The 26,288-nt window shown below is 34.7% G+C and overlaps 1 protein-coding gene across 6 annotated transcripts in view; it reads left to right on the forward strand.

Annotated features, from left to right (window-relative positions):
• The window catches only part of LIPI (lipase I), a 62,364-nt gene that overhangs the window by 18,285 nt on the left and 17,791 nt on the right, over positions 1 to 26,288 (forward strand). For 2 of the 6 annotated variants that reach the window (XM_081235301.1, XM_081235306.1), the window contains 4 exons: positions 7,611 to 7,700; positions 8,663 to 8,830; positions 10,497 to 10,601; positions 16,595 to 16,706. In XM_081235301.1, coding sequence (XP_081091427.1) covers positions 7,611 to 7,700; positions 8,663 to 8,830; positions 10,497 to 10,601; positions 16,595 to 16,706 — 475 coding nt within the window. The remainder of the gene's footprint in view (positions 1 to 7,610; positions 7,701 to 8,662; positions 8,831 to 10,496; positions 10,602 to 16,594; positions 16,707 to 26,288) is intronic. The other 4 variants (XM_081235302.1, XM_081235304.1, XM_081235305.1 and 1 more) reach the window with 4 other exon arrangements.

Consider the following 26,288-nt stretch of genomic DNA (forward strand, 5'->3'; position numbering starts at 1 on the left):
ACCACATCAAAGCATACAGCATAAAATTAAATGAATAAAAAATGACCCAAATTACAACTAGTTTCTCAACAGAAACAGTGGAAGCTAGGAAAGAATAGAGTTATATTTCCAATATGGTGAAAGAAAATAGCTGCCTAGTATCCCAATCCATTTCAGGAAAAAAAATGGAAACTATATAGTTTCAAACAAGTATACACTGAGAGAAATGGTCATCAAAAGAAGGAAAATTATCCTTTGATGGCTATTCAGGAAGGAAGAGTATTGAAAATGGTAAAATACAGTTCAATCTAAATGGATGTTGATGGCAAAAAACACTGTTATTGTTCTATAGAATTTGGAATATATAGAGAGAATTAAAATACATTACAAAAATAGCATATTTTGGGGGCTGTTAACTGAAGTTCAAGCATTTTTTGTTCCTTTAATTGTATGGAAGAAAGATTAAAAGTAATTGCCAACAGTTGGTATTTATAAATCAAGGCTTTCTGTTAAATCTCTAGGTATCCAAAAAGAAAAGAGTAAAAGAGTATATAACTTCCAAACCAATGGAGGACAAAAGGGAATTTTTTTTTTTAGTCCAGAAGAAGGCAAGAAAGGCGAGAAAGAATCATAAAGGTCAGACAAAGTAAATAATACGATGGTACAATTAAACCCAGCTATACCATTAAATGTAAATAACCTATATTAAATTTAGGCTATTAGATTCAATTAAAATATGGTGTCACACTTAGTTAAAAGACAAAAATTCAATTATGTGTTATTTATTAAAGACATATATAACAGTAAGGAAGCAGAATATGTGAAAGTAGAACATTGATATGGAAATATTATCCACCAAAAGGTGGTGAATCTACATACATTAACTTAGACAAAAATAATTTTATCTCAAAATTAGTAGAAACATAGAAAGGGTTAAAATTATAAAACTTTCAACTCACCAGGAAGATAGTTTGTATATACCTAATAACATGGCTTAAAATTACATAAAGCAAACTTTACACTATCCCATTGCAGAAAGAAAAGCAACTGCACAATCATAGTGGGAGATTTTAATTAGAAAAATTGATCTAATGGACATTTATAAAACATTATACCCAACAACTGGAGAATATACATTCTTCTAAAGCACCATGGATATTTTAGAGAAACATTATACACTGGGCCTTAAAAATATTCTCAAAAATTTCATAGAGGGGGAAGCATAAAGGGTAATATTCTCTATATTCAAAGCAATTAAACTATAAATAAATAAGAAAAATATAAGTAGAAAATCCATATATTTTTAGAAGAAACATATTTTTAGATAACTAATGAGGGAAGAATAAATGATAATGGAAATATAAAATATTTTGATTCAATAGTATTAAAGTTACTACATATTAAAATTTGTTGGAGTCAGCAAAAGCCATGACTAGAAATACATGTCCAGTTACAGATATTTTAAAAGGCTGAAAATCAATAATCTAAGCATCTATCTTGGGAAATTAAGAATTAAACATAATACATACCCATAGATATTATGAAGCTGATGATAAACATACAAAAATGGAATAAAAATATCAATTAGAAGTGATTTAAAAAGCCAAAAATTTGCACTTTAAAAAGACAACATTAATTATTTAAAACTATGTCATTTTTACCTTCTTTCAACAAAATGAAAGGAACATAGAATGCTTGAACTTTATATATCACCCTCCAGATTAATGAGTCCTTGGAGAGAAAAAAAACAGAAAGGACAAGGAGAGAAAACACAACTAATATCAATAATAATAAAGGAGATAGTGTTACAGATAGTATAGGTATTAAAATCATCACAAAGCAATGTAATGAACAATATTTTGCAAATAAATATGAAAATATATGACCATATGGTATGATATATGAAATATAAAAATTCTTATGAAAAGCAAAAGTATTTACCAAACTGACAAATGAAAAGGGAAAATTTGAAGAGTTTTTTAACTATTGATAAAATAGAAACTGTAATTTAAAGCCTTTCATCAGAGTAAATTCCCAGGCAAGTTTTTGTTCTCTACCAAACAATTAAGTGATAAATAAGACCACTGTTTCACAAACACCTTCAGATAATAACAAATAAATAGGAAATGGTTTGCAACCTTTTTAGAAAGCCAACACAAACTTAATGTCAAAAGTTGAGAAAGACATTGCAGAAAAGACAGTTTGCTGAACATTCTCTGTAATAATCATAGATGCAAAAATTCTGCATAAAATATAACATTAGTTATATTATACATTAGTTATTATAACAGCAACATATAAAATTGGTATTGAATCTTATCCATTTGGATTTATTATCAAAAAGCAAATTTAGTTTAACATTCAAAAATCAATTTCTTAATTCATCTCAGCAAAAGAATAAGGGAGAAAATTCATTTAATAATCTCAATCAAATGCAGAAAAAGCTTCAAGGAGAATTTATGTATGGCAAAAACTGGAAAATTGGGAAAAGAAGTAAAATTCTACAATCTGTTAAAATATATCTATTCAAAAATCTGTAGAAAATGTCACGTTGATGACGGAATTTGGAAGACTTTCTTTTTGAGACTGGGAACTGGAAAAGGATGCCTAGTCTAGTCATTCTGAAGCAACATTTTACTGGATGTCTTAAGTGCAGTAAGGGGAGAAAAGTATTAAAAGATATAAAAATATAAAATCATTTTCAGATGATATGTTTGCATACATAGATAACCCCAAAGAATCTCCAGATAATTAACTAGAATTCACAGGAAAATTTAGCAAGGTTGTTGAATATAAGCTATACATACAAAATTCAATTCTTTCCAGAAACCAGCAATAAGAGTTAGCAAATAAAATTTTAGAATTATACCATTTTAATAAGATAAAATATAACATACCTAGAAATAACTCTTAAGAAAATTGTGCAAGTGCTCTATGCAGAAAACCACAAACACTGCAGACCAAAATAAAAAGGAAATAAACCACACATATGAATGTGAGTATCATATACATGTCAATTTTTTGCAAGTTAACCTACAGATTCAATGCAATCTTTGTCAAAAGCCAATATTTTAAAAATAACCTCACAAGCTAATTATAAAACTAATATGGAAATGCAAAGGGTCAAATATTAAAGTATTCTTTTTTTAAAAATTAATTTTTTTCTTCATTTTTGGCTGCGTTGGATCTTTGTTGCTGCCCACGGACTTCCTCTACTTGTGGTGAGTGGGGGCTTCTCTTGTTGCAGAGCATGGGCTCTAAGCACCCAGGCTTCAGTCGTTGTGGCTAGCGGCTCTAGAGCGCAGGCTCAGTAGTTCTGGTGCATGGGCTTAGCTGCTCTGCGGCATGTGGTATCTTCCTGGACCAGGACTCGAACCCATATCCCCTGCATTGGCAGGTGGATTCTTTTTTTTTTTTTTTTTTTGCGGTACGCAGGCCTCTCACTGTTGTGGCCTCTCCCGTTGCGGAGCACAGGCTCAGCGGCCATGGCTCAGGGGCCCAGCCGCTCCGCGGCATGTGGGATCTTCCCAGACCGGGGCATGAACCCATGTCCCCTGCATCAGCAGGCGTACTCTCAACCACTGCGCTACCAGGGAAGCCCAGCAGGTGGATTCTTAACCACTGCGCCACCAGGGAAGCCCCTGTTAAAGTATTCTTGAAGAAGAAAAAAGTGCAAAGACATGTGCTTCCGGATATCAAGTCTTATGAAATGGTAGTAGTGAAGACAGTGTCATTAGTGTAAGGGTGACAAAAAAGTCAGTAAAAAAAAAAACAAAAAACAGTTATGGAACTTATTACATTTATTATGAGTTTGGTACTGCTGGGCAGTGTGAAAATGATTCTTTTTTTTTCTGGGTTTCATTTTTCTAATTGAAAAATAGTTGATTTACAATATTGTGTTAGTTTCAGGTATACAGGATAGTGTTTCATTTTTTTTTTACAGATTATATTCCACTATAAGTTATTACAAGATATTGGGTATAATTCCCTGTGCTATACAGTAAACCCCTGTTGCTTATCTGTTTGATGTATTAATCCCATACTCCTAATTTGTCCCTCCCCCTGCTCTCTCCCCTTTGGTAACCATAAATTTGTTTTCTATGTCTGTGTGTCTGTTTCTGTTTTGTATACACATTTATTTGTATTATATTTTAGACTCCACATATAAGTAATATTGTATAGTGTTTGTTTTTCTTTGACATTTCACTATGCATAATATTCTCTAGATCCATTCATGTTGCTGCAAATGGCAATATTTCATTTTTTATGGCTAAATAATATTCCATTCACATCTTAATCCAGTTGTCTGTTGATGGGCACTTGGGTTGCTTCCATATCATGGCTGTTGTACATAGTACTGCTATGAACACTGAGGAGCATGTAACTTTTCAAATTGGTGTTTTCATTTATTCCAGATATACACCCAGGAGTGGAATTGCTGGATCCTATGGTAGTTCTATTTTTAGTTTTTTAAGGAACCTCCATACTGTTTTCCATAGTGTCTGCACAAATTTACATTCCCACCAACAATGTACGAGGGTTCCCTTTTCTTAACATTTGTTATTTGTAGACTTTCTGATAAGTAGTTCTGTGTCAGTCAACTGAAAACTCAAAATGAAATAAAAAGGTCTCTAACTCCCATAAAACACAAAAATTCTTTTCCTATGGTGTGTATAAATGTGAAAGGAAAAGCAATAAACATATTACAAGATATTATTTAAAAAATCTTCAGAACATAACATTTTTCTTCAGTGTGCATGAAAAACCATAACCCAAATTCAAACATTAAGATGTCTGATTATATTAAAATTGAGAACTTCATTAAAGAACACTTTATGAAAGCTAACAGCAAGGCAAAACAGGAAAAGAGATAAGTAAGCACTATACATCAGTAATAAAGAAAAATACAACTTAATTAAAATAAATCAAGACTTGAACAGACATTTTACAAAAGAGAAATTCCAACTAGGCAATGGAAAGTTCTTAAAATCTTCAGTGAGCAGAAACATGTAAATTAAAACCCCAATGAAACAGCACATGCCTACCAGAATGACTAAAATTAGAAAGCCTTACAAGACCATTTATTGGAGAGGATGTAGAATAACAGAAATATTCACATGTTGTTGGTAGGGGGTAAATTGGTACAACCTCTTTGGCAAATTATTTAGGATTAGTTATTAAAATTGAAGATATTCATATTCTGTAACACAGCAATTCTACTCCTAGGTATAAAATCAACAGATATTCCTTCACATATGCATTGATGTGTGTGTTCAAGAATGTTCATAGTATTAACACATATTAACCCCAAATTTGAAACAACATATGTCCACCAACAGGAGAATGGATAAATCTGTGGTAGTATGTTCATTCAATAAAATACTATATAGCAATGAATGATTACAAATGAATGACTACATTTACACCTGACAATGTGGTTTAATATCACAAATATACTGATAATTGAAAGAAGCCAGATACAAATATGAGTCAATTTATATATATTTCCAAAATGAGCTAATCTAAAATATATTGTTTTAGAGGCATCTGTAGAAGGTAAAGAATAGCAATAGAGAAAAATAAAATAAAATAAAAGTAAACATGGTTCTTAGTTTTATAGAAAAGTAAGAAGTAGTTACTGGGTTAAGGGCACACTGGGAGTTTCTAGGTTCTATTTCCTGACATGGGTGTGGTAGCTAAGTGGCTATTTGCTTTATATTCATTAATTAATCTTTAGTTTTATGTTTTATGTTCTTTTCTGCATGTAGGTTTTATATTTTACAATAAAAAGAAAATTAGAAAGCCATATCTGCTCTCCCCACCCTTCTTGAAATCAAAAGAATGAATGGCCTAAGCAGACCAAGCTGTCCTGCCCTTTCCATCTGATAAAAGGGAAATGACATGCCTGAATCAAGGGCTGCTTGTAATAATAAATATCTTTTGCTTCTTCCTGATTCCTGAGCAGTCTTCTTGGTTTGATTTTACTTCAGAAGCAGATTAGAGAAAATGATGGTTCTAAACCTGAAACACCCTAGTCTTGGAACTCTATGTTGAGTTCAGATAGGAGGAAATTGTAAAGATCTCCAAAATGATTGGACTTTTTTTGGGTTATATTTAGAAGACTGTCCTTCCTTACTAAAATTCCACAAGCTAAGTGGATAATGGAATGTAGAGGAATTGGTTAGCATACCCTCACCACTGTCACAATCAAATCATACATATGCTTCCCTGGATTCCAGGGAGTTCTAAGGAAGTCATCTAAGTTGTCCTTTGTCTTTCCTTATATGCTGTGTCCCCTCCCCTGTAATGTACCTGCCCAGTGTCCTCATACCCTGCTAACACCTCACTAGCTGTTATCGTGTTCTGATACATACTAGAACTAAATCAAGTAGCTGCAACTTGATCCCTACCGTCAGACCCAAGTATTTATCTTCATTGTACTGAATCTATTGCTGATCTCTCTCAAGAGTTCATTATGTTGTAGGAAATTGCTTGTACCCCAAGCCAAAGCATTGCAATCTTACTTGGCAGCAAGATTTTATATCTAACCGCAGTCCTGAATATTCTGAGCTTGCTAACCTCTTTCCTTCCTATGGCTCCCCTGGGTTATAGACCCCATAGTGGTAATGCACCCAGAACTTGCACCTTCCCTGGTGCCCCAAGGCTCTACAGATACAGTTGGCCGTCCGTATCTGCAGATGTGGAGCTCTTGAGCACAGAGGGACGACTGTGCTGCGCCATTTTATATATGGGACTTGAGCATCCTCAGATTTTGGTGTCCATGTGGGAGGGCGGGAGATTGGAGGGGCAGTCCTGGAACCAATACCCCATGGATACCAATGGACAAATGTATACAGAAACTCTTAAATCATAGCTACATGTTTCATGTCACTCTGGCCCAACTTGTTCCAGCAGAAGCAGCGTTCGATTTTTCCAGTTAGTGAGTATAGCACCAAATCCTACACATTATTATCCAGAATGAGAGCGAATGATCACACTCACCTAAAAGGTCCTAAATGACTTGGCTTCATTTCCTCCAGTGCTCTTTCTCACACATTACACCAGCTAACCTGGATTCTTTGAATACTCCATGTGCACACAGATACCTTCTTGACTCACTGCCTTGCTCACATCCTTCACATCTTTGCTCAATTCTCACCCCTCAGTGGGAAATTCCCCAACCAAACTACTTAAAAGTGCAACCTACCACACTCACTAGGCATTCACTGTTCCTTATTCTACTTAATTTTTCTCTACAGCACTTATTATTATCTGACATACTGTACTTTTACTTATTATGTCTTTCGCCCACTAGGATGTAATTTCCACTATGATAAGGATTTTTGCTCTATTTTCCTTTTCACTTATATATTCATAGCACAAAGAACTGTGATGGGCCCATAATAAACTGATCACATGTAAATGTGTTAAAGTAATGAAACATAATTTGCATGAGGAATTAATTGAGGAATTAGTACCAGAAAAACTCATCTTTTAAAAAATAGCATTTATCTTATTTTCAATTCAAATTTTGAGTCACTTTTAAAGGATTTTATAGGAGATTTTGTTTTACATAAGTGTTGCTGACCTAATTATATTTACTTTGTGATTCTGGGTACTTTTCTTCTCAGGTTTAGGCATTAAAGAACCCTTGGGACATATAGATTTCTATCCAAATGGAGGGAAAAAGCAACCTGGCTGTCCTAAATCAATTTTTTCAGGTATACCAATAGTATTTTAGAATAACTTGTGCATGAGTCAAAATAATGAAAGAAAATCAGTTTACTTTTTTCCCTTATTAATCTGGGGGCAAGGTTTTTTTTTATCACCATTGCTCATGATTCAGGAGTTATTGGTGGAAAATGGTTTAATGTGATCCTTCTCAGTTCATAAATGTTACCAGTAGACATCCCATTTGGTTATGGGTGAAACCTATTACATTATAGTCTCAACAGTTTTAGTTTATCATTTTAAACATTAGGAGAAGTTATAAGTCAATGAAGAAGCATGTATAGCAAAGTTATATAACACAAGTTTGGCTTCAGGATTTAATTTTTACCATTATCATAGTATTGTACAAACTGATTTATGAACTTCTGCACTTGGTTATTCTGTACATAAATAGCTGAACAACATCTCCAGGTGTGGAATTTGGCTCACTTCAGAGCTATGGCAAAAAAATGTTCTGAGATCTACAGTGGCAACCAGTCAAGTACCACATCATTAAAGCCCACTGCAACTAGAAAAGTTTGGTTAAAGGGATAGGGATGTGAGAAGTTAGGAAAGGAAAGAGACATGATAAAGTTTTAATGTCACCTTGTTTCACAGTCATCTCCGACACTGAATAGAAATGTTAGGCGTGAGAATTTAGAAGGGAGATATGTGTACACTAGTTATTAAATATGGTAGCACTGTGTGTAGAGTTTGTTGAATAATTGAAATTAAACATTTTTGCTGTGTTATTACTTTAGAAAAATTTCTAATAAATCTCATGTAAAAGGCATATTACATTTAAGTTTTAAATGGTAACATTTGTTTAGTTGCCTGAGATAAAACTGCATTGTAGTCAGCACTTTGATATGCATACAGTGCACAGCATTAGGTAGAACTTAATATTTAATTTTTTTCAAACTTACTTGAACTTGGCTTAATACATCTAACTGCTTGACTTTGAACACTTAAGGACTTGAATTTATTAAATGCGACCACCAGAGAGCAGTTTACTTATTCATGGCAGCTTTGGAAACAAGCTGCAATTTTATTTCATTTCCTTGTCATTCATACAAAGATTACAAGACTGGTTCATGTGTGGATTGTGCCGACTTTAAGGAAAACTCGTGTCCTAAACTAGGTAAGAGAGATTGTCATACTTACTATACTTCTTTGTGGAAAATGAACAATGTAATTGTGTTAGTATTTTCTGCTGGAAGCTTTCATACTTACTTGTGAATATGCTATTAACATTTTATGGAAAAATTTTCTGTGGAACAGAGAAAATAGTTACTTCCTACTAAATATTTTTCAGATTCTTAGTGAGAGGAACTTGGTCAGCCTCCTTTCTGTGCTCCATGTAGTGGGCGCATTTGGTGGTCTCATGATGATCCTTGTTCTTGATTCACAAAAGGATCTCACTATTTAGCCTCCATCTATATTTCCACTAAAGAAAGAAACTTGTGCATTCTTAGTGGTACTGAGGGTTTTGTTTGTTTGTTAGTTTGTATTTTTAAGGGAAGTCTTAACAAGTGAAGAGATGTGAACCATGGTTAGCTTTTCATTTGCTATTAGCAAGTAAATATGAATCATGCATGATTCACACCATCTAAATCAATAAACTTAAGAGCAGTTAAGTTTTGCAACTTTTGATAACTAAAGCCTGCCAGTGGGAAATTATAGAGAAAAAAAGAATCCATATAAAAAATAGAATGTTACCTGTTTGTTCAGGGTTTGCCAAAGACAATACCAGACCCCAAGCCTGTCATGGGCATGTAGACATCTGATCAGTATCATGATAGGCTCTACCAGAAATGTTTCCAAAGCCAAGTAACCTCAATGAAATGGGTAGCAACTACAAAGGCTGAATTAAACAGCCTCCTGCGGTTTTCTTTCACAGGAGGTTTATACTAATATACTAGAGAATTGCTAGAAGAGGCAGGCAATATGCAGGCTTTGCATGACTTATTTCCTCATAGACCCCTTCTGTCCACAAAATATCTTGTGGGATTAGTTTTCTTCAGGCCTCATGTTGGGGATTGCTTTTCTGGTCCCGTTGCTCTTCCATATAAATGAGGAAATTATGACCCCATGTGAACATATGGATTGCTGAAGGGCACAAGTGAAAACGGGAGTTAAATCTCTGAATTTTCAATTCAGTATTCTTTCTACTGCATTCAAATTTCAAATTCGGAGGTAGCAGTGTGGAAATAGACACATACATGAAGTAGGAAGCATATTAAATATGTTTGTGTGTGTATATATTATATATTCTGTATGTACAAATATTGTATCTGAAATATATATTATACATACAATATATAGTGTACATAGATGCTATCTATAATATATACATTGTATATATAATGTATACATATGTGTACTGTATCTGTATGAATGTGTATATAGGATAATTGAAGGCTGTGCTCATGGAGCTAAATTCTGTGTTCAAGTTTTATCTAATCAATTTATTCTGCTGAATTCACTGAAAAGAGTTTCAAGTAAAATTCTGCATTTGTAATAGTAAAAACTTATACAAATGGACTTTAACTATATGGCATATACAAAGCTCTGATAAGGTTTCCAGGGAGTAGATTTATTTGTGAATCTTGAATTTAAGAGTTGTTATTGTAGTTGAAATAAATAGAATGTGAAATTATTTGAAAAATGATTTTTTAATTATAAAAATTCATAAATTATTATTATTATTATAATACATTGATCCTTTAGTTCTTTTAGTGATTTGATATTTTTGTATGCTATTTGATAAAAGTCCAATTACTAATATTCTATTTCTCAAATCTCAGGTTATCAAACTGAGCTATGGAAAGATGTTTTAAAAGAGAGAATAGAGAACAGAACTCTCAGGACCACTGTGTTTTTGGATACTGTTGGCACAAATCCATTCTGTAGTAAGTTAACATTTTTAACAAATGAACCAATGATTAGTTTTATATACTAATTCATATTTTTATTCAAAATTCAAATCTCATAATGTACTTTCAAGGAAATTTAAATTTTGTTAGAGCCAGTTATACAAATTCAAAGAAGGACTTAATTTTTGAATAAAATGAGCATATGCTTTGGGTAATATTCTTCCAAAAAAATCAAGGTCTTTTTTTTTTTTACCCCCAATTTCCATGATTATCCTTCCCACGTTTATAGTTATGTCAGCATATAAGAGCTTACAGAGTTTAAGACATCTATCTACACTATTACCACCCTTTCAGAAACTGAAACTAAATTATATAAATACAAAAATATGCAAGTAAATAATAATCTTCCCAATATATTTAGAGTTAGACAAGAGGAAAAAATTTGAAGAACAGAAGAGAATCTCAGAAATGTATTAACTAATTAGATTTATGAGGAGCTATTTTAAAAAATAAAATTATTCTGTTTGGAGAGCAAGATCTTAAAGTGCTTTATAAATAAAAGCAAATCCTATTATATGAAGAATCTTATGAAATAAGTTTCCAGTCACTGCCATTGATCTTGGTTACTGGGGAATAAATATTTAAAATAGACTCTTATTATTTTAAAATATTTTAGGTCAGTTATTGCAGATGTTTTGCAGTCAAAGTTATTATCAATTTTTAAGATACTCTTTAAACATTTGTGATGTGCCCTGTCATTCAGAATTGGGCTCATCCATTTTTTAATTTAAAATTTTTATTGAATTAAATTTAGATTCACATGCAGATATAAGAAATAATGCAGAGGGATCCTGTGTACAATTTATTCAGTTTTCTTCAGTGGTAAAATTTTGTAACACTATAGAATAAATGCAATATCATTACCACATGATATTGATATTGCTAGAATCCATCCATTTTATTTATATTTCCTCACTGGTGTGTGTGTGTGTGTGTGTGTGTGTGTGTGTGTGTTTAGCTCTGTACAACTTAATCATCATATAGGGCTTTGTATCTATCACCACAGTGAAGATATTGGACAGTTCCATCACTACCAGACCCCTTGGGTGGCACTTTTATAGCCATATATACCAGCTTCTTGTCCTGTTGTTTCTAATCCCTGACATCCATTAATATACTCCTAAAATTTTGTCATTTTGAAAATGTTATATAAAGGGAATCGTTCACTATGTGACCTTTTAATTGGCCTTTTTAAAGTCAGCATGATTCTCTGAAGGTTCATCCAGCATGTATCAATAACTTATTCCGTTTTATTGCTGAGTAGTATTCCACAGTATGTATATACTGAAGTTTGTTTAATCATTCATCTCTTGTAGGACATTAGGCACGTGTTTAGATTTGGCTATTATGATTAAAGTTGCTGTGGATATTTGTATAAAAGTTTTTGGGTGAATTTAGGTTATCATTTCTCTGTTAGAAAGGCCCAGGAATACAAATGCTGGGTCAGAAGTTAATTGTACATTTAACCTTATAAGAAATTGAGAAAGTGTTTTTCAGTGTGGCTGACCATTTTACATTACCTGCAGCAAAGTATGAGTGATCTAATGAGTGATTTCTTACTAGCATTTGGTGTTGTCATTATTTTAAAAAATTATCCTTCCTGATAGGTATATAGTGATGCCTTGTTGAAGTATTAATCTTTGTTGCCTTAATGGCTTATAAGATTGTGTATCTTCTCTGTATATCCTCTTTGGTGAAATGTGTGTTTGTGTCTTTTGCTCATTTTCCAATTGGATTTTTTTTTAACTATTGAGTTTTGAGGATTCTTTATATATTTTTGATAATAGTCCTTGTTTCCTTGTTGAAAATTTGGTCTGCAATTATTTTTTCCCAGTCTGAAACTTGACTGTCTTTTCATCTTCTTCACAAGGACTTTCACAAGGGCAAAAGTGTTTACTTTTGATGAGGTCTAATTTATCATGTTTTCCTTTCATGGACTATGCTTTTGGTATCTAAGAACTCTTTGCTGAGCCTTAGGTCCTGAAGATTTTCACCCCAAATTTTTTTCTAACAGTTTTATAGTTCTATGTGTTCCTTTAAACATAGACAACCTTGTTTTAAATTTATATTGAAAAGTACATACCCTAGAATACCTAAAATAATCATTGCCAAGAAGAATAAAGAAGAAATAATCAATTTGACCTTTCTTCTGTATCACATCTCTTTTTCTGATTCTCTTCTTCTGTCTTCCTCTTCTACCTTTAAGGGTTTGTGATTACAGTCTTTGGGACTGCATTGGGCCTACTTGGATAATTCAAGATAATCTCTCTATTTTAAGGGCAGCTGATTAGCAACCTTAATTCCATTTGAGATCTTAATTATCCTTTGCCATTTCAGGTAACATATTCACAGTTCCAGAGATTAGGGCACGGACATATTTGGGGGGGTCTACCACAATTATAATATGCATATGTGAGTTTTCACAGTTTACTGGTATCAACATTTACCACGTCAAGTGAAATGTGGGAACTTCACTTCCATTTAGGTTATTTTACATTCTCCACTTTTATATATCATTGTCTCGAGTCTTGGATCATGTGATAATTTTTATTTCAAGTATCAAATATGATGTATAAATTCACAAGGATAAGGGTAATTTTTTGTACATACCCATATTTCTTATCTTCCCATTATTATCTTTTTGTTTCTGATACTCCAAGATTATTTATTTAATCAATTCCTCTGTGTTCCTTCTTACAATATTTAAGAATGGGTCTGTTAAAGAGAGATCCTTTAAGTTTTTCTTTGTCTGAGAATGTCTTTATTTCTCCTTTATTCTCAAAGGATAGTTTTTCTGGGTATAAGATTTAGAGTTGAGTTCCTTCTTTTAGCACTTGAAAAATGCTGTGTCACTTCCTTTTGGCTTCTGTGGTTTCACATGAGAAATCCATTGTAACTCAATTTCGTGTTCTCCTGTAGATAACACATCATTTCTCTTTGGCTGCTTTCAAGAGATTTTTCTTTGTTTCTAGTTTTCTGAAGTTTAATTATAATTCTTTTGTTATACTCCCACAGGTCCCTGAGGTTCTGTCCATTTTTTTTCTCAGTCTGTTTTCTGTTTTCAGGTTGAGTTTCAGGCAGATCGATCTGTTCTCCAGTTCACTGATTTCTATCCTCTTTCATTTCCACTATGCTATTGAGACTATCCAGTGAGTTCTGTATCCATTATGGTATTTGTCATTTATGTAATGTCTACTTTATTTTCTTTTATAGCTTCTATTTCTTGGCTGAGATTTTTCTATTCCTTCATTTTTTTTCAAGAGACTCTGACTTTGAAGCATTTTTTATGACAGTTCCTTTAAAATCCTTGTCAGATAATCCCAGCCTCTGATTCATTTCAGTGCTGGCATTAGTCGATTGTCTTTTCTCACCAGAGTTGTGATTTTCTTTGTTCTTGGTATAATGGGTAATTTTCAATCACATCTTGGACATTTTCTCTATGTGACGATTTGAGTCCTGTTTAAATCTTCTATTTTAACAGGAGTTACATTGTTTAGGTTTTGGCTTTATGTATTCTGAGGCTGTGAGTTTTAGCTACATAAAGCTTCAGGATTATCATATTTTCCTGGTGATTTGCTTTACTTTGCTCTTCTTTTTTTGCTTCATAAATAAAAATGCATTATTTTTTGCCTAACAGACTATTTTATCAGATTTTATCACAACAACAATTTGTCTCATAGAGCCTTCGAAACTTGTGTCTTCTTTTCTATCCTCAATATTATATTCAGTAGTATTTTATTTCACTTATTTAACAATAAACAATTATTATGAATATTATCACTAATCAAATGCTCACTTATATTTACCAATTTCAGTTTTCTACATTTTATCTTGTCCTTTCCTCCCTTCCCAACTCCTTCCTTTGGGATTTAATTTCTATCTTGCTAAAATAGATCCTTAATGACTTTTCACTAAGTAATGTCTCTCAGTTTGTTTGTTTGTTTCCTTGAAAATGTCCTTATCTTTTTCTTACTCTGGAATGTAAATTTAGTCCAGAATAGAATTCTATATTGAGAGTTTTTTCATTGAGTACTTTGAAGATATTAATTCTCTCATTTTAAGATAATTTTTTTCATTTATTAGCAGTCTAATTGTTCCCTGCAGATAATCTATATTTTTCTTCTGGTTAAACTTATGTATGTATATATGTATTTATTTATCCATCTATAAATTTATGCATGATTTGTTGTTATTTTCTAGTCTCAGTGGTCAGTTCAAGTCTCTATTAAATTAAAGGAAAAAATATTTGTGTTATTTCAAAATAAAGATTCATGTCACATTTTAACAGAAAACTCTCATCAGTCTGCTCTTCTTCAAAATTCTCCCTTCAGAACAGGTTGGATTTTGTTTTTTCCAGAATTTAGGTACCATAATACTGGAGGATTTTTCATGTAAATTTTTGGAGGTCCTTAACCAATGGGGACTTGTAAATTTAAATTCTGTGTTACCTGGAGTTTTATTTAGTCTTAAGGAATTTATTTTTCCACTTAAGACCCATACACAACCAGTAGGAAGAATTTTTCAAGTTTCTCTTACAAAGACAAATCAGAGAGCTAAGGTCCCTGACTGTGCAATGTTTCTCACTATAGCTCCATCACTTAGTGTTGTCTCCTGCTGTAGCATGGAAATTGACACTTCATCCTTTGTCTCCATGCTACACCCAGTTCTCAAGTCCCGTGCAGATCCAGGGCTTCAGTTCTTCTTAAGCCTTGCCTTTAATTTCTCTTCATTGCTGTCTCCTGATATTTTCTCTTCCTTCAGCTGAGCTTGGTCATGTTTTCGATTTACACCCAGAATTTCTATACACTTGTAGCAGGAGGTAGGCTTATTATGTAACATCTCAATATATCATACTGCCAGGAATCATCTGAGCAAGTATGAGCACCCACTTTTTTCGGTGAGGGGACCAAAGTATTTTATCTAAAGCTGGGCAGTCACTTCAAAGTAAGAAGTGTTCCTTTATGTCTTTTGTGTTAGCAATTGATGAGGGTCAATTATAAATTCATTACCTTATTTGAGGTAGTACTAAGCATCTGGCATAGGCAAGAAGTTACTCTGGGCTGTTTAGTAGCAACATTTAATGGCTAGCATGCACAATTTTTGTACATATGTATTTCACAAGAAAAGTTCATCTATCCCATGTTCTGTTTATATACATTGTCTTCCAAGAGTTTTGCACAATACTGGGAAAATTCACGGAGAGTAAGAACTTTCTGTGTAGACCAGACAATATCGGGTATAGGGATGAGTTCAGCATCTTTGCCTCTGAAAGATATATCAATTTTTTTGTACGGGCATTTTGAAAAAGAACTACTATGAGCTCACTCTATATAGAACTGTCTAACTTTACAGTCATTCCAAAACAGCCAGTGAAATTGGGAATTATATTTGTCAAGCAAATTTAGCTAGGACTATTAATCAGATAATTAAGGAACCTTATCATATTTACCTTAGATGTGCTATTGATAGAGAAAAATTGTTTAATTGACCTAAATTCTGATATTTTTCGATTTGCAGACAAGTTAGTATTTACTAATTATTTGAGCAACTTTTCACCATGCCCGTGACTGGCAAGCTTTTACTCCTCATTTTCAAGACCAGTTAAAAATTAACAAGAGGGAATTCCCCTGGTAGTCCAGTGGCTAAGACTACGTGCTCCCCATGCAGGGGGCCTGGTTTGATCCCTGGTCAAGGAACTAAGAGTTCGCAGCTAAGAGTTTGCATACCGCAACTAAAGATCCCGCAGGCCACATGCCACAATCAAGACCCGGCACAGCTGAATAAATAAATATTAAAAAAAGATTAACAAGAGGTAAAATATATTACTTATGTACCAAATGAGTGCCTCTCTATATTATTTGCAGATATTATATATGTCTAGATTACATAAATATATATTTACATGCATATCTGCACCAAAACAAAGTTAAAAAATAACATGAATTGCATTCCATATTTTTGTTTTGTAGCCTATTATTTTGTTCTCAGTATAATTGTTCTGGATAAAACAATGAAGGATGGCTGTATTACATTTAAATTATTAAACCAACTTGGGATGGTTGAAGAGCCAAGGCTCTATGAGTAAGTATAATTTAGTATATTTTTGTTTTGTAAAATATGTTTTCTCGAGCTTTTGGAGGATAATCTAAATAGTATACATTTTCTATGCAGTGAGTCTTAAACTGTTAAATATTAAATGGATCTCTGGTGTCATATTCTAATTCATTCATTCTATGGAGGGAGATGCCGAATTTGAAAGAAACTAAATAACTTGTTCATGTGATAGATATAGCTACTACAAGAGTTAGAAGAAGAGAAGAAACTTTCCACCTAATTTTGAACACTGATAGAATGCATTGTAATAACTAATAATATCACCCCATAATATTTTATTACTTTAAATTGCTTAGAATTGTGTATATATGTATATACCCATGCACACATATACGTATGATTCATCACGTATTCTTATCAGACACATGCTTCATTAGCTTTTGAATTCACTTATTCAACGAGTGTTATTCAGAACCAACCAAACGTATTCAGGCATTTCACCAAATGATGGGGATCCAAACTGAAATAGCAATGTTACCGTGCTCAAGGAGGTCACAGAATCCTGGAGGAGACTAATGCATAATTACAGCTCTGAGTAATAAGTTTTATAGTAGCAGAACACTTATGTGCTATGGGAGTACAGAGGAAGAAACAAGGAAGCATTTGAAAGGGTGGTATTGCAGTCAGGGAATGGGAGATGGTGCTTTCAAAAGCATGGATAGGAAAGTACATGAGTTCATTAACAGCACAGATTGCAGTCCTAGAGCAGTTGTTTCAAACTTGTTCAGAAGACAAACAAACTGTGAGTCTTGCTTTCCTTTACAAGAATCATGTTCTATGCAGAACACCATGAAATACTGATGCATTTTTATTCAAACACTTGATTAGTGCATTTTTCATGAACAATGTAAAATATAAAACCCATACACATGGTAAATCTACCCATTTAAGCCTGGCCAATGGCTTTCTTGTTTTTCTATTAATAATTCTTTGCTAATAAATTTAAACATGCTTTAGGATTTTAACCCTTTTAGATGCCAGGGAAGTCAGAGATTTTTAAATGATCTGTTATTTCCCTTTTCAAAATTAGAAAAGGAATTTTTTTGCTGTAGAAAATGTGTTATACAGTAGAAAGTGAGAATAATCTATAATTACATTGTCCAGGGATATTCACATTTACTATTTGGTTTATAAACATTCCTCTTTTTCTTCCTCCCCCTCCTCTTCCTTCTCCTTCTCTTCCACCTTCATCTCTTCCTTTTCCTCCTCTTTCTTCTTCTTCTACATGCCCCTGCACATGCATGCATTATTTTTTTTTACTTAGCAAAATTAGGATCATTTTGCAAATGTTTTCTGCATTCTGATTTTTATACTGAATGCTATAGTGTGCTCACTTTTTCTGTGTCACTAAAAATCACTTACACATCATAATAAGATGCCAAATATATTAATATGCCAATATAGGATTTTAAACAGAGAGTGTCAATATTGTGTATTCAGGGAAGAATGACTCCCCAGATGGATGAGTAATGGGGAGATTAGTGTGGAACAAGTCCAGAGTGGTTGCTATTGTAATAATTTATATGAAAGATAATGGAGGCTTGGATCGAGTCACTGGAAGTGGGTTTTTAGGAATTAGAGTAGATTTGTTTTTGTGATTAATTAAACATGTGAAAGTGAAGGGAAAAAAACCCAATCTGGAGTGACTTTGAGTTTTAAGCTTGGCGACTATTTGAATTATGGTGCCATTTACTGAGCTAGGAGATACATGGAGAGGAGCCAATTTAATCATTAAATAAAATTTCTTGAACTGTACTAGAAATTAAGGACAAAATTTAGGGAAAATTAGATTTCTGTCCTTGCATAATTTTTGTCTAGTGAGCAGTTTGCAAATACATAATACAAATAAAATGATGTGCATCATTCCTGTTTTCAAACAATTTTTAATGAATATCTATATTGAGCGAGGCACTGTACTACGTGCTGAATATACTATGATGAGGAAAACAGACATGATCCTACCCTCATTAAATTTACAGTCTAATGAGGGATATAAAATAAATAATTATAAAAAAATGTAAATAAAAATCTGTCTGTGAAAAATGTCTTGAGGCAAATTATAGTATGTATGGGAACATAAAATAGGGAATGTGAAGTAGTTAGTGGGGTCACTAAAACTTTCTCTAAGGCCTTTTTATATTAGTTGAGACCAAAATGAGGAGCAGGAGTTAGTCACTCTGCTGCATTCTGGTCAGAGGGGCCAACAAAGGCAAAACTCCTGAAGCAGGAGAAAGTATAGTCCATTTTTGGAACTGAAGGAAATTTATTTTGTCTGAGAATAGAGGCAGGGAAAGGAAGAGAATGATGAGAGAGGTAGAAAACACTTAGATTTTGTAGGAATTAGAACCTGGAGGACATGTTCAAGGATTTCTGTTTTATTCACTGGGCAAGTGAAAACCAATGAAGTGTTTGAGCTGGGGCAGTCTGGTTGGAGCCAGGACTGGATTATTATTTTGGAAAAGCAATTTAACCACAGTTGATTGGAGAGGGAAAAGACAGGATGCTGTTGCAAGAATAAAGACCAGGAACAATGGTGCCCTGAGATAAAGTGTTTACAGTGGAAATGGAAAAATGAGGATGAGGATGGATTCAAAGCAGATTCAGGTTATTTCATAGACAGTCAGCAGGCACATGGGATAGATTAGATGTAGGAGTTAAAGAGAGGATGGGGGGACCTTCAAGATGGCAGAGGAGTTAGACGTGGAGATCACCTTCCTCCCCACAAATACATCACAAATACATCTACATGTGGAACAACTCCTACAGAACACCTACTGAACACTGGCAGAAGACCTCAGATTTCCCAAAAGGCAAGAAAATCCCCACGTACCTGGCCATGTGGCTGACAGGGTCCACGTGCCTGGCCATGTGGCTGACAGGGTCTTGGTGCTCCAGCCTGGTGTCAAACCTGAGCCTCTGAGGTGGGAGAGCCGAGTTCAGGACACTGGACCACCAGACACCTCCCAGCCCCACGTAATATCAATTGGTGAGACCTCTCCTAGAGATCTCCGACAAAATGCTAAGATCCAGCTCCACCCAATGGCCAGCAAGCTGCAGTGCTGGAGGCTCCATGCCAAACAACTAGCAAGGCAAGAACACAACCCCACCCGTTAGCAGAGAGCCTGCCTAAAATCATACTAAGTTCACAGACACCCCAAAACACACCACCAGGCATGGTCCTGCTCACTAGAAAGACAAGATACAGCATCACCCACCAGAACACAAGCAGTCCCCTCTACCAGGAAGCCTACACAAGCCACTGAACCAACCTCACCCACTGGGGGCAGACACCAAAAACAATGAGAACTACAAACATGCAGCCTGCAAAAAGGAGACTCCAAACACAGTAAGTTAAACAAAATGAGAAGACAGAGAAATAAGCATAGGATGAAGGAGCAAGATAAAAACCCAACAGACCAAACAAATGAAGAGGAAAGATGCAGTCTACCTGAAAAAGAATTCAGAGTAATGATAGGAAAGATGATGCAAAATCTTGGAAATAGAATGGAGAAAATACAAAAAACGTTTAACAAGGACCTAGAAGAACGAAAGAGCAAACAAACGATGAACAGCACAATAAGTGAAATTAAAAATTCTCTAGAAGGAATCAATAGCAGAATAACGGAGGCAGAAGAATGGATAAGTGACCTGGGAGATAAGATAGTGGAAATAACTAATGCAGAGCAGAATAAAGAAAAAAGAATGAAAAGAATTGAGGACAGTCTCAGAGACCTCTGGGACAACATTAAATGCACCAATATTCTAATTACAGGGGTCCCAGAAAAGAATAGAAAAAGAAAGGGTCTGAGAAAATATTTGAAGGGATTATAGTTAAAAATTTCCCTAACATGGGAAAGGAAATAGTCAATCAAGTCCAGGAAGTGCAGAGAGTCCCATACAGGATAAATCCAAGGAGAAACACACCAAGGCACATATTAATCAAACTATCAAAAATTAAATACAAAGAAAAAATATTAAAAGCAGCAAGGGGAAAGCAACAAATAACATACAAGGGAATCCCCATAAGGTTAACAGCTGAACTTTCAGCAGACAGAAGGGAGTGGCAGGGCATATGTAAAGTAATGAAAGGGAAAAACCTACAATCAAGATTACTCTACCCAACAAGGATCTCATTCAGATTTGATGGAGAAATTAAAACCTTTACAGACAAGCAAAAGCTAAGAGAATTCAGTACCACCAAACCAGCTTTACAACAAATGCTACAGGAACTTCTCTAGTCAGGAAACACAAGAGAAGGCAAAGACCTACAATAACAAACCCAAAACAATTAAGAAAATGGTAATAGGAACATACATATCGATAATTACCTTAAATGGAAATAGATTAAATGCTCCAACAAAAAGACATAGACTGGCTGAATAGATTCAAAAACAAGACCCATATATATGCTGCCTACAAGAGACCCACTTCAGACCTAGGGACACATACAGACAGAAAGTGAGGGGGTGGAGAAAGATATTCCATGCAAATGGAAATCAGAAGAAAGCTGGAGTAGCAATTCTCATACCAGACAAAACAGGCTTTAAAATAAACACTATTACAAGAGACAAAGAAGGACACTACATAATGATCAAGGGATCAATCCAAAGAGAAGATATAACAATTGTAAATATTTATGCACCCAACATAGGAGGACCTTAATATATAAGGCAAATGCTAACAGCCATAAAAGGGGAAATTGATGGTAACACAATAATATTATGGGACCTTAACACCCCACTTTCACCAATGGACAGATCATGCAAGATGAAAATAAATAAGGAAACACAAGCTTTAAATGACACATTAGACAAGATGCACTTAATTGATATTTATAGGACATTCCATCCAAAAACAACAGAATACACATTCTACTCAAGTGCTCCTGGAACATTGTCCAGAATAGATCATATCTTGTATCACAAATCAAGCCTTGGTAAATTTAAGAAAATTGAAATTGTATCAAGTATCTTTTCCAACCACAATGCTATGAGACTAGATATCAATTACAGGAAAAAATGTAAAAAATACAAACACATGGAGGTCAAACAATACACTATACTAAACAACCAAGAAATCACTGAAGAAATCAAAAAGGAAATCAAAAAATACCTAGAAACAAATGACAAAACACGACAACCCAAAACCTCTGGGATGCAGCAAAAGCAGTTGTAAGAGGGAAGTTTATAGCAATGCAATCCTCCTCAAGAAACAAGAAACATGGAAAATAAAAAACCTAAACTTACACCTAAAGCAATTAGAGAAACAAGAACCAAAAAACCCCAAAGTTAGCAGAAGGAAAGAAATCATAAAGATCAGATAAGAAATAAATTAAAAAGACAGAAAGAATACCAAAGATCAATAAAATTAAAAGCTGGTTCTTTGAGAAGATAAACAAAATTGATCAACCATTAGCCAGACTCATCAAGAAAACAAGGGAGAAGACTCAAATCTACAGAATTAGAAATGAAAAAGGAGAAGTAACAAATGACACTGCAAAAATACAAAAGATCATGAGAGATTACTACAAGCAACTCTATGCCAATAAAATGGACAACCTGGAAGAAATGGACCAATTCTTAGAAAAGCACAACCTTCCAAGACTGAACCAGGAAGAAATAGAAAATATAAACCGACCAATCACAAGCACTGAAATTGAAACTGTGATTAAAAATCTTCCAACAAACAAAAGCCCAGAACAAGAAGGCTTCACATGCAAATTCTATCAAACATTTAGATACAAGCTAACACCTATCCTTCTCAAACTCTTCCAAAATATAGCAGAGGGAGGAAATCTCCCAAACTCGTTCTACAAGGTCACCATCACCCTGATACCAAAACCAGACAAAGATGTCATAAAAAAAGAAAAGTACAGAGGAATATCACTGATGAACACAGATGCAAAAATCCTCAACAAACAGAATCCAACAGCACATTAAAAGGATCATACACCATGATCAAGTAGGATTTACCCCAGGAATGCAAGGATTCTTCAATATGTGCAAATCAATCATTGCGATATACCATATTAATGAACTGAAGGATAAAAACCATATGATCATGTCAATAGACACAGAAAAAGCTGACAGAATTCAACACCCGTTTATGATAAAAACTCTCCAGAGTGTAGGCATAGAGGGAACCGACCTCAACATAAGAAAGGCCATATATGACAAACCCACAGCCAACATTGTTCTCAATGGTGAAAAACTGAAACCATTTCCACTAAGATCAGGAACAAGACAAGTTGCCCACTCTCACCACTATTAGTCAACATAGGTTTGGAAGTTTTAGCCACAGGAATCAGAGAAGAAAAAGAAATAAAAGGAATCCAAATCAGAAAAGAAGAAGTAAAACTGTCACTGTTTGCAAATTACATGATACTATACATAGAGAATTGTAAAGATGCTACCAGAAAACTACTAGAGCTAATCAATGAATTTGGTAAAGTAGCATGATACAAAATCAATGCACAGAAATCTCTTGCATTCCTTACACTAATGACAAAAAATATGAAAAAGAAGTTAAGGAAACACTCCCATTTACCAATGCAACAAAAAAGAATAAAATACCTAGATATAAACCTATCTAAGGAGACAAAAGACCTGTATGCAGAAAACTATAAGACACTGATGAAAGAAATTAAAGATGATACAAATAGATGGAGAGATATACTGTGTTCTTGGATTGGAAGAATCAACATTGTGAAAATTACTATACTACCCAAAGCAATCTACAGATTCAATGCAATCCCTATCAAACTACCACTGGCATTTTTCAAAGAACTAGAACAAAAAATCTTAAAATTTGTATGGAGACACAAAAGACCCCAAATAGCCAAAGCAATCTTGAGAAAGAAAAATGGAGCTGGAGCAAGCAGGCTCCCTGACTTCAGACTAAACTACAAAGCTACAGTAAACAAGTCAGTATGGTACTGGTACAAAAACAAATATTGATCAATTGAACAGGATAGAAAGCTCAGAGATAAGCCCACACACATATGGTCACCTTATCTTTGATGAAGGAGGAAAGAATTTACAATGGAGAAAAGACAGCCTCTTCAATGGGTGGTGCTGGGAAAACTGGACAGCTTAAAAGAGTGAAATTAGAACACTCCTTAACACCATACACAAAAGTAAACTCCAAATGGATTAAAGACCTAAATGTAAGTCCAGACACTATAAAACTCTTAGAGGAAATCATAGGCAGAACACTCTATGACATAAATCACAGCAAGATCCTTTTTGACCCACCTCCTAGAGAAATGGAAATAAAACCAAAAATAAACAAATGGGACCTAATGAAACTTCAAAGCTTTTGCACAGCAAAGGAAACCATAAACAGGATGAAAAGACTACCCTCAGAATGGGAGAAGATATTTGCAAATGAAGCAACTGACAAAGGATTCATCTCCAAAATATACAAGCAGCTCATTTAGCTCAATATCAAAAAACCAAATAACCCAATCCAAAAATGGGCAGGAGACCTAAATGGGCATTTTTCCTAAGAAGATATACAGATTTCCAACAAACACATGAATGGATGCTCAACATCACTAATCATTAGAGAAATGCAAATCAAAACTACAGTGAGGTATCACCTCACACCAGTCAGAATAGCCATTATAAAAAACTCTACAAATAATAAATGCTGGAGAAGGTGTGGAGAAAAGGGAACCCTCTTGCATTGTTGGTGGGAATGTAAACTGATACAGCCACTGTGGAGAACAGTATGGAGGTTCCTTAAAAAACTAAAACTAGAACTACCATATGACCCAGCAATCCCACTACTGGGCATATACCCTGAGAAAACCATAAGTCAAAAAGAGTCATGTACTACAATATTCATTGCAGCACTATTTACAACAGCCAGGACATGGAAGCAACCCAAGTGTCCATCGACAGATGAATGGGTAAAGAATATGTGGCACATATATACAATGGAATATTACTCAGCCATAAAAAGAAACGAAATTGAGTTATTTGTAGTGAGGTGGGTGGACCTAGAGTCTGTCATACAGAGTGAAGTAAGTCAGAAAGAGAAAAATACCGTATGCTAACACATATACATGGAATCTAAAAAATAGAAGGTTCTGATGAACCTAGGGGCAGGACAGGAATAAATACACAGACGTAGAGAAGGGACTTGAGGACAGAGGAAGGGGGAAGGATAAGCTGGGACGAAGTGAGAGAGCAGCATTGACATATATACACTACCAAATGTAAAACAGATAGGTAGTGGGAAGCACCTGCATAGCACAGGGAGATCAGCTCGGTGCTTTGTGACCACCTAGAGGGGTGGTATAAGGAGGGTGGGAGGGAGACGCAAGATGGAGGGGATATGGGGATATATGTATGCATATGGCTGACTCACTTAGTTACACAGCAGAAACTAACACAACATTGTAAAGCAACTATACTACAATAAAGATGCTAAATTTTTTTTTTTAATTAAAAAATAAAGAGAGGATGATCTCAAGGGCAAAGCCTAGTTGTCTGGCTTGGGCAATAGATAGTGGTGCCATTTAAAATTATAAGAAAATTTCTAAGTTTTAGGGCAGCAGTGTCCAACCTTTTTGGCACCAGGGACCGGTTTTGTGGAAAACACTTTTTCCAAGGACTGCTTGGGCACGGGGGGAGTTCAGCTGGTAATGCTAGCGATGGTTCACGTGGTAATGTGAATGATGGGGAGCAGCAAATGAAGCTTCACTTGCTCGGCTGCCATTCACTTCCTGCTGTGTGGCCTGGTTCCTAACAGGTCATGGACTGGTACTGGTTTACAGCCCGGGGGTTGGGGACCTCTGTTTTAGGGTTTTTGTTTTTCTTTTTTGGTGAGAGGTGAGTGTTGGGAAAGATGTCATTAAATTTGAACTTAGTGACCTTTAGGCATCCTTGAGATATCCAAGTAGACATGGTGAATAACAGCAGGTATATGTGTCTGGGTCTCATCAGACAGGGCTCAGCTGGGGGCAGAGGCTTGGTGGAGCACACAGTTGGTATTTGGAACCAGTGGAGCAGATGTGAGTTTTGGGGGGAAGACAACATGTTGCCATCTGGATATGTTGACTCTGAAGTATCTCTGAGAAATCTAGATAAGATCTTGGACAGAAATTAGAGATATGACCAATGATATTATATTCTGTGAAAGAGGAGGTAGTCACTCTGCCACAAGGGAGCAGGGATGGGTTTTGAGGGGATTGATAACAACCTTTTTTGGATCTAGATGCTGTGGGAGAATCAAAAGGAGAAGAAAGCAGGGACAAATACAAGATGGCAGAAGGGCTGGGTGTCCCGCTGGTTGCTTTTCAGCTATTCTATGTGTGATAGTTGCCTTTGCTCAAGTCAGTCATTGTTGCCTCAAAGGAAGAAATTAGTTCAACAGATTTTTTTGTTTCCTTTCCTCTTGTTTTTCTTTCCCTTTCCTTCTCTTCTCTCCTTCCTTCATCCCCTTCCATCCTTTCCTTTGTATCTTACACCCACCTCCGTCCCTTCCCCCTTCCCTTTCTTTCCTCCTCCTCCTCTTTCTTACCTTTCTCCTCCTCCTCATACT

The sequence above is a fragment of the Mesoplodon bidens genome (genome assembly GCF_964165515.1).
Source record: "Mesoplodon bidens genome assembly, chromosome: 5".
NCBI lineage: Eukaryota > Metazoa > Chordata > Mammalia > Artiodactyla > Ziphiidae > Mesoplodon > Mesoplodon bidens.